At 49.3% G+C, this 9,561-nt stretch overlaps 1 protein-coding gene across 1 annotated transcript in view; it reads right to left on the bottom strand.

Annotated features, from left to right (window-relative positions):
• Positions 1 to 557: 557 nt before the first annotated feature.
• HSPB1 (heat shock protein family B (small) member 1) overlaps positions 558 to 9,561 on the bottom strand; it is a 10,487-nt gene continuing 1,483 nt past the window's right edge. Inside the window, exons 2-3 of the mRNA XM_015408020.1 lie at positions 3,145 to 3,208; positions 558 to 866 (exon numbers count right to left, since the gene is read on the bottom strand). Of these exons, the coding sequence (XP_015263506.1) occupies positions 677 to 866; positions 3,145 to 3,208 (254 nt within the window). The 3' untranslated portion in view covers positions 558 to 676. The remainder of the gene's footprint in view (positions 867 to 3,144; positions 3,209 to 9,561) is intronic.

The raw sequence follows: 9,561 nt of genomic DNA on the forward strand, positions 1-9,561 counted from the left end.
CTCCAGTTACTAAGATCTTAGGGAACAGGTGGGTGGGAGATCCCTCCTCTACTGGACACTCTGCACATCGTCTGGCTCTGAGTCAGGCAGCTTCATTTGCACCTTCAGTGGAGGTTCCAAGATGGAGAGGCCATTCCCACACTCAGAGCAGTATCCTCTACGGATCCCGGTCTCCGTCCCTGATCCCATGAGAGTGATCCTTTCGAGACAAGTCAGAAAGAATTTTGGGCCCAATAGCGGAAAGGAGGATATGCCAACCTGGATCAGTTGCTGTGTTGCTGGCTTGACCACAAAAGCCGAAACTGTGGGGCACAGAATACATTTCCTTTTAATTCACCACAGGGAAATTTTACAAAGTAATTTTGTGATGTGGAACGAATACAGAAACGGCTTTATAAAAAGGAATCAATGAGGATCTGAAACAGGCCCGTAGCTAGGTTTTTTTTAATTCGGGGGGGCCTTTAAATAAGTCAGGGAGCACCCTGCAACCCCCCCCAAGGGAGTGCCACAAATAAAATAAAAAATTGGAAGTCAGGGGGTCTGGGCTGGATGGGGAGTCAGAGGGCCGTGGCAGTGAGTCAGGGGGCCAGGCCCCGAGATGCCCCCTGTAGCTACAGGCCTGATCTGAAATGCCCTTTCCCCCCCTGGAGATGAATTGCAGATCTCCGGAGGCCGGTCATTTCTTGGTTGCATCCTCAGGCTTCCTGGCTTCCGACGGAGTGATCTGGGCATGGGCCTCAAAGGTGACGGGGATCTTGATCTCAGCAGACTGGATGGCTGGTTTGGGCAACGGGGCTTCCACGGTCAGCGTGCCATCTGGGGAAAGCGTTGAGCGGACTGCAGCAGGCTCGATGCCGGGGGGAAGTCTGAAATGGTGGGGAGAAATGCTGAGCGAGAACAGGATAAGAAGGCCCCTGAAGTGGCGCCCCCTCCCTGGAACGTTGTGTTGGAAGTGTCCGTCTTTGCATTCCTTAGCTTTCCCACGTTCCCTGCCCTTTGTAGTATGTAGTGAAAATGTAATAAAAATTTAAAAAGTGTCCGTCTTTGCAAGTAAAAATAATTACAATGCTTAACCCATCAATCAAGTAATTGGATAGCAACATTCCAACTACGTGAAATGGTGGCTGCGATGAATTAGGATTTTTAAAAAAGATTACAACATTATTTCTAATACAAATACTTAAGGGAAATTAGGGATGTTTCCGAAATCCTCCTCATCCAGATTTGTCCCTGGATTGTGGAGTTCTGTTCGACTACATTAGGAATCCTCTTTTGTTTAATTTATTAAAAAACTGGATGTTGTAGAGGTCTGCACATGCGCAATTTACTACAAGCTTCAGCTTTGTCAGTTCATTTCCATATCTTCCCCTTCCCTTTGTATTACAGGCATACTGATAATACACTTCAAAGAAAGCAATCTTGATGTAAGCCATGTCATGAGGTTTCTTTTGTTTTATGGTGCAGCGTTTCATCAACAACTGCAAAAAAAATCTTGATAGAAAAGTAATCCAAGTGGTATTGGGGTTTCTGATTTATTGCCGTGTGCACCTCTGTGCAGGAATATAAATGTGAATTGGTAAAACCACACCAGACAGAATCTGCCTGCAGTCGTACATGCTACCACATTAGAGTTGCTTTTCTTGCTATGCTTTATCTGTGCACCCGTGAGCATCGGTAACAAAGGGTGGTGTGGTATGCATGTGCAAATGTTCAGAAGGAGCTAAAACCTCTGGCGAACAGTGCGTGATCCAGTTCCAGAATTAACAGTAGAAATTCTCCTGGTTAATCCAGTATTATAGGGCCATCCTGTATAGTCTAGGCTCATTGATTTCAAAGAATTTAAGCTGGAGTGACCCTACATCAGATTGCACTGTTAAAAAGGGAAGTAGAATGATATGCTAATTGTCCCAGGCTGTATACCAGATACAGATTGTGTAGGGGTTTGGGGGTTTTTTTTTGCTATCAAGGGACAGCCGATTTATGGCAGCTCCATCGGGTTTTCAAGGCAAGAGACTTTCAGAGGTAGTCTGCCATTGCCTGCCTCCACCTCATGACCCTGGTATTCCTTGGAAATCTCCCATCCAAATAGTATCCAGGACTGACCCTGTTTAGCTTCTGAGATCTGATGAGATTGGGCCAGCCTGGGCCACCCAGATCAGGGCAATTATATACTAAAAGGTAAAGGTTTCCCTTGCTCAAATGCCAGTTGAATCCAACTCTAGGGGGCGGTGCTCATCTCTGTTTCCAAGCTGAAGAGCCGGCGCTGTCTCAAGACTTCTCCGTGGTCATGTGGCTGGCAAGATGAGCAGCTAGAAAGCCACAGTGGCTTAGAGGTGCCAAGGTGCACGGAACACTGTTACCTTCCCTCCGAAGTGGTACCTATTTATCTACTTGCAGTTTTTTGCTTTTGAACTCCTAGGTTGGCAGGAGCTGGGGCCAGAGACGGGAGCTGGCTCCATCACACAGCACTAGGGTCTCGAACTGCCGAGCTATAGACGGTTCAGTCTGCAGCTCAGTGTCTTAACCTCTAAGCCACCACAGCTTACTAGCTGTTTACCATGGGTTACTAGTGGAGCTGCGGTGGCTCAAGTGGTTAAGACGCTGAACTGCAGGCTGTGGAAGGTCAGTAGTTCAGCAGTTTGAGACCCGGGTGCCGCATGATGGAGTGAGCTCCCGTCTCTAGTTCCAGCTCCTGCCAACCTAGCAGTTCGAAAGCAAGAAATTGCAAGTAGATAAATAGGTACCACTTTGGTGGGAAGGTAACAGCGTTCCGTGCGCCTTGGCGTTTAGTCATGCCGGCCACATGACCACGGAAACGTCTTCAGACAGCGCTGGCTCTTCGGCTTTGAAACAGAGATGAGCGCCGCAACCCTAGAGTCGGATTCGACTGGCTTTCGAGCAAGGGAACCTTTACCTTACTAGCTGTATACTAAAATGTAGAGGAATGGAAAGGGGGAAATCTGATTATCCTATCAGGAAAACATGTTCCCGGAACTGGAGTGAACAGAAACAGAGCTCGTTGGCGGAATGCATGACCCCTCTCCTTCCACAAGAAGCCCAACCTGCATCCTTCTAGTTCAGGCAGAATGACAAAAGCCCCTTAATTTCATGACCCCCCCTCCTTTCTCCATCCACCCTACTTACGTGTATTTTCTGGTGAAACATCTGGAAATGAACCCATGCTCATCTTGTCTTTCTTCATGCTTACCTAGAGGAGAAAATGATGCAGATGCTGTGAATAGAGCAACCAATGCCATCCCATTAGGAGTGATAAGTATTCCTGAGCCCTAGACTGACAGGTCATTAGCTTTATCCCGTCTAGGAGTGAAAAGATTCCTGTTATTTCATTCTTCCAGCATTTCGCCCTGTCCTGAGTGCTTTTGCATTTTGACCTGGCCATCCAGATCAGTGAGCATACTGATAAAAGGCCATAAAAATGGGTACCTGCATTGAGATTGTTTTCGTGTGGGGCATTTGAATGATGTGCATCATGCATGTATGCTCATGCAAACTGGAAAACAGCAAACACATACGTACAAAGGAACCCTGATAATACTGTATTAAGGTAGTCACATCAACACTGTGGTTTCAGAACATTATATCAACGCAGATGTGTGCTTCAGTAATGTAGAGGTGAGAAAGAGTCATGAATGAATGGAAGGAACTGAAAGGGCAATCTGCACATGCACAGTGCGCCGTACCAAACGGGGAAAAAACAGACACAAAACTGAGCAAGGATTAAAGAGCTTGAGGCAAGCAACTGTGGCATCTGTCATTTGCTTTCCGGCAATGTCAAACAGATCAGGTACTGCTGCTGCTACAGATGTAGAATCTTCCCCCCAGCTTTTGTTTCTGTGTTTTTAACACAGGATGTGCAGGTATGGCCCTGACCTGGATAGCCCAAACTAGCCCTATTTTGTCAGATCTCGGAAGCGAAGCAAGGTTGGTGCAGGCCAGTATTTGGATGGGAGACCACTTGTGAACACCTCCTGCCTTGAAAACCCTTCAGGGTCCCCATAAGTCAGCTATGACTTGACAGCAAAATACTACTACTACTTGGGGCTCTTTTTGTAGAAAATGCCCAGCAGGAACTCATTAGCATAATAGGCCACACCCAACAGCAGAAACTCATTAGCCTATTAGGCTACACCCCTGACAGCACAGCTCATTAGCACATTAGGCCGCACCCCCATGTTACCAGAAGTGTGGTTATCCAGCCACACCCACCTTTTGCTTCTTATTCTGTTTAACTTGTTTGTTGTCAAAACCCAGGGCTTTTTGTGTAGCAGGAACTCCTTTGCATGTTAGGCCACACCCCCTAATGTAGCCAATCCTAACGAGTTCCTGCTGGGTGTGGCCAACTCGGGAGCCAGCCGGAACTCTGTTCCTGTGCGTTCCTGCCCAAAAATAGCCCTGCTACTACTACTACTACTAATAATAACGGCAGTGTTGCAAGAAACAGCAGCAGCAGCAGCAGCAGAAGACAGTGTTGCTTGGAACAGCAAGGATCCTGTGAAGATACATCTGCAATTCCCAAGAACTTGGCTAGATCTCAAATGGCAGAATACTGTCTTTGATGTTGTTGCTAAGTCGTACAGTCGAGTCCGACTCTTCGCTACCCCATGGACCACATCACTGCAGGCCCTCCTGTCTTCTGTCGTGCTCCGGAGTTTGCTTAATTTCATGTTCGTTGCATCGATAAGACTGTCTAACCATCTCATCCTTTGCCATCCCCTTCTTCTGTTACCGTCAATCTTTCCCAGCATCACAGTCAGATATTGGACTGGTAGAATACTGTCTGCCAGTCTAATATCTGATTGTGACAATTCTAAATGGCCAGGGACCAATGTACCTGCGGGACCACCTCTCCTGGTATGTCCCCCGGAGAGCACTATGCTCAAACCACCAATGTCTACTGGAAGTCCCTGGCCCAAAGAGCATCTGGCTGTTTTTTGGCCCTGGCTCCGACTTGGCGGGGCTCTCTGCCTACTGATATCAGGGCCCTGCGAGATCTGTTACAATTCTGCTGGGCCTGCAAGGCAAAGATGTTCCGCCAAGTATATGGCTGAGGACAGCGTCTTAATAATTAACAGCTCTAATAACCAGGGGTCATTTCCTGCGGGAGCGCACAGGAGCGGAGCTCCGGCAGTAAGGAGCCCAGGGGGCGGGCACATGCAACAAGCCCTGCCCTCTGCTCCCAGCAGCCCTCAGTTGGGCCACGAGGAACAAGAAGCAGCCAGATAAGCTGCAGAGCCCCCCCCCGGCCCGCCTTCAGGTACAAGCTCTCCCTCCTCTGTGACGGCAGATCTGCACTTCATAGTTAGCAATCCAAAACAGTCCAGTGGCACCTTTAAGACCAAGTGGAGCCTGAGTGGTGGGTGTTGCCTTCTGACACACTTCCGGTGATGTCAGGGGGCGTGGCATATGCTAATGAGTTATGCTAACGAGCTCCTGCACCTCTTTTTCTACGAAATGACCCCTGCTAATAACGATCTGCTCCACTACCCGCTTCCATCCCCCTCCCCCATTGCTAATACGAATTGGGGAACTAGAACTAGATTATGGCACCATGTAGGGTTTTTTTTAAAAAAAGAAATTTATAGATTTGTGTTTTACACTGTTTAATTGGATTGTATATGTCTATGTTGTGAAACTGCCCTGAGCCTGCGTGTGGGAAGGACAATATAGAAGTATCAATAAATAAATCATCATCATCTGCAGATATGAGCTCCATGTGGTGACATTAGTGTATGGCGTGTGTCCTCGGTCTGAGAAGCTTTGCTTCCCGGTCTCTGCAGCCCAAACGGCTACTGGAAAGCACGGGAACCTAGGATCTGTTTTCCTCCCTCTCGGTCAGTTGGCAACTTCCACTGGAGCTGTGAGCCGCCCTCCCCTCCGTTCCGCCGAGCGTGGTTGCCATGGTTATGCGGCCACACATTGATGGACTTTATACCTTCATTAATATTTCAGACAGGGATGGGTTGGAGGACGGGGGGGGGGGTCTTGCAGGGAAACGAAATGCACGAGGAAAAAGGCTGGGATTTCCCCCTCCCTTCCTGGGGCAGTCCAGGGTGGAACCAGGCTGGGGTGAGGGGGGGGGGAAGAGCAGCAGAATTAAAATTCCCCCGGGGAGTGAAAAGTGAGCAAGAGGAAACCCATCCATAATTCATAACGGAAAATTTAGTGTGTGTGTGTGTGTGGGGGGAAGCAATGAGGTTGACAACTGCTACTTAGCAGGAAGGGGGCTCTCCTGACACCCAGCTTGAAAGGGCTGTGATTGGAGTCCCCCCCCCCACATCTCCCCTCCCCATAATTTGCTCAGACGGACTTGGCACCTGATCAATCTCATTGATTTTAATCAGAGCTCTAATGTGCCAGCTGCGATCCAGATGGTTCCAGGGGCTGGGGGGCTGGGAGGAAGCTCCCTGATGTTTTTTTTTGTTTTGTTTCTTTGTTGGCTGGATTGGAGGACCACCCCTAATGGTGTTCTCCGGAAGTCGTCTGCCTGGAGCTGCAAGAAGGAGAGAGAGTGGCCATTCTCGATGAGAACGGTCAGCGAAGGCAGCGCCTCTTCGCCCTCACTTGCTCTTGGTCAGCGAAGGTATTGCAGATTCCTCTGGGCCATCTACAAGGCATCAGCACGGGCCACCTTCCGCCTGGGGAACATCAACTTGATCAGCAGTAGCCCCCCCCCCCAGGTGACCCCTGATGCTGGGTTTGTCATTGTCCCATTAGACGAGCCTTTATTGACTGCTCAGACTGGCAATGGCTCTGGTCTGAAGATCTGGGATCCTGCTACACCCAAGGCTTGCTCCACTGCTGGGTCTTGGCCTCACAACACTTGTGTTACCAAGTCTGGGTTGGGAAATTCCTAGAGATTTGGGGGGTGGAGCTGGGGAAGGTGGGGTTGGGGGAGGGGAGGGACCTGGGTGGTTTATCATAAATGTTCCCTCTGAGCTGTGGAGTCTCGTGAGCAAAAATTCTACTTTGTGAGCAACTGGCATCAAAGTTGTGAGCGAGCAATTTGGCTGCTGCATAAATTAGTTTGCACTGGAGCCCTCCTTCCTGAGCTGAGACAAAAATGTGTGAGCCGGAGGCTAAAAAAACCGTGAGCTAGCTCACACTAACTCAGCTTAGAGGGAACACTGGTTATCACCCCAAAGAGTCCACCCACCAAAGCAGCCATTTCCTCCAGGAGGACTGATCTCTGTAGCCTTGAGAGCTGTTATAACTCTGGGGGATCTGCAGGTCTTATCTGGAGGTTGGCAACCTGATACTGCACTGACCCTCTCCAACTACTTCAGCAGAAGATTCCAACCCCCCCTGACTTGGCACCTGAGGCCCAGATAAGACACGTCTGTTATTGCGCCTTGCCATACATTGTAGAGCATAATTATCAGTGGGGGGGGGCTGTTTGCAGTGGAATCATGTGCAACAGGAAGGAAAAGGGAAGGAAGAGAGAAGAAAAGAAGAAGAGATTGGATTTATACCCCGCCCTTCACTACCCAAAGGAGTCTCAGAGCGGCTTACAATCTCCTTTTCCTTCCCCTCCCCACAACAGACACCCTGGGAGGGAGGTGGGGGCTGAGAGAGCTCTGACAGAAACTGCTCTTTTTCAAGGACAGCTGTGCCACAACTATGGCTTGCCCAAGGTCACCCAGCAGGTGTGAGTGGAGGAGTGGGGAATCAAACCCGGTTCTCCCAGATTACAGTCCGCGCACTTAACCACTACACCAAACTGGCAGAGAAGAAGAGAAGATTGGATTTATACCCTACCCTTCACTTGGCGTTTCAGAGGGGCTTACAATCTCCTTCCCTTCCTCTCCCTGCAACAGATACCTTGTGAGGTCGGTGAGGCTGAGAGAGCTCTGAGAGAACTGCTGTTGAGAGAACAGCTCTGACTGGCCCAAGGTCACCCAGCTGGCCACATGTGGAGGAGTGGGAAATCAAACCTGGTCCTCCAGATTAGAGTCCGCCACTCTTAACGACTACACCAAACTGGAGGCGTTAAGCTTCCCTTGCTACCATTTTCCTGACCTGAAACAGCCATGGGGGCATCTACTATGTGCCCCACTGGGGCAAATGACAGCTTCCTGTAGCCAACTGGCAGAGGAGGAAGACTTAACCCCCTCTCCTCATGCAGGCAAATCCCGTGCCTGAAAATTATGTTTAAAAAATTACGTTAAAAAGCAAAAATGCGAGGAGCTGCAGAAACTGGCACGTCTGGGCGACTGCTGTGCAGAACTTAACAGTCCTCTCAAGGGATCTCCTAACGTGATTCTGGTGATCTTTCTAGCAGCGGCTGACAGTCGCGGCAGCTTCAAGCAACGGGATACATGATTAATTGGTTTAATCAGTAGGCCCGGTCCTCACTTCTGAATATCGACGGGGGCCCTGCACTGCTGGCAGCTGAGAGGAAGCAGAACCCCTGGGAATGAACAGGGCTGTCGAGGGAAGAAGGGGAGGCGGAAAGAATGTGGCGGCTCATCCCTCTCGCCTTCTCCTTCCCCCGCAGCTGGGAGGGCGGGAGCCTCACCCTCTCCTTTTCTCACGCAGGAGTTTGTCCTGCACTGCTTGCCTGCAAGAGAGTTGTGGCCCACTTTCGGGTCCTGACCCGACCCACCATCTGAGAACCCACCGAATTAAATGTTTACAGTTTGGTGTAGTGGTTAAGTGCGCGGACTCTAATCTGGGAGAACCGTGTTTGATTCCCCACTCCTCCACTTGCACCTGGCTGGATGACCTTGGGCAAGCCGTAGTTCTGATAAGAGCTGTTTTTGAAAAAGAGCAGATTCTGTCAAGAGCTCTCTCAGCCCCACCTACCTCACAGGGTGTCTGTGGTGGGGAGGGGAAGGGAAAGGAGTTTGCAAGCCGCTCTGAGACTCCCTTGGGTAGTGAAGGGCGGGGTATAAATCCAATCTCTTCTTCTCTTCTTCTTCTACTCTATTATACGACGGGGACTGGACATAAACCGACAAGGGCAAATAGTAATTTGCGTAGCTTAAATTTGAGAGTGACCGTGGGAGTCTCTTTGGGTTTCAGACTTTAAAACATTTCAACCTGTCAAAGGGAGCCTTTCTTTTAGACAATGTGGTTCCTCTTGTTTCTTTCGTTTTATCCAACATGAGGCGCATTGGGGGGGGGGGAACAAAACATAGTGGATCAAATATGCAATGAGAGGCAGAAGATTAATCAGTAACCGATTCCTTATAACTACCTGGAGGTCCTTCTAAGAATGGAACAGCCATGTTCAGTGGCAGTTTATCTTTGATTACCAGATGCTAAGGACAGTCTGGTATATTTCTCCCTACTTGGGGATTTTTCAATGACCACTGGTTGAAAACCGAAGGTCAAAGTAGACATAGCAGCATCCATGTGTCCGACACGGGGACACTGCCTCCATTTTAAAGCACTTTCAAAATACGGTGATGGCCCGATCCTGATTAGGTTTGCAGCACATCAGGCTGAGGCGCTCTAGTTCCCCTCTCACTCACCTTTCAAGAGCTGAAACAGCTGCGGGAGGATAATATGGCCGGCCGTTTCAGCACTTGAAATGGCATG

Source organism: Gekko japonicus, unplaced genomic scaffold (assembly GCF_001447785.1).
Source record: "Gekko japonicus isolate JY-2015 unplaced genomic scaffold, Gekko_japonicus_V1.1 scaffold1, whole genome shotgun sequence".
NCBI classification, from domain to species: domain Eukaryota; kingdom Metazoa; phylum Chordata; class Lepidosauria; order Squamata; family Gekkonidae; genus Gekko; species Gekko japonicus.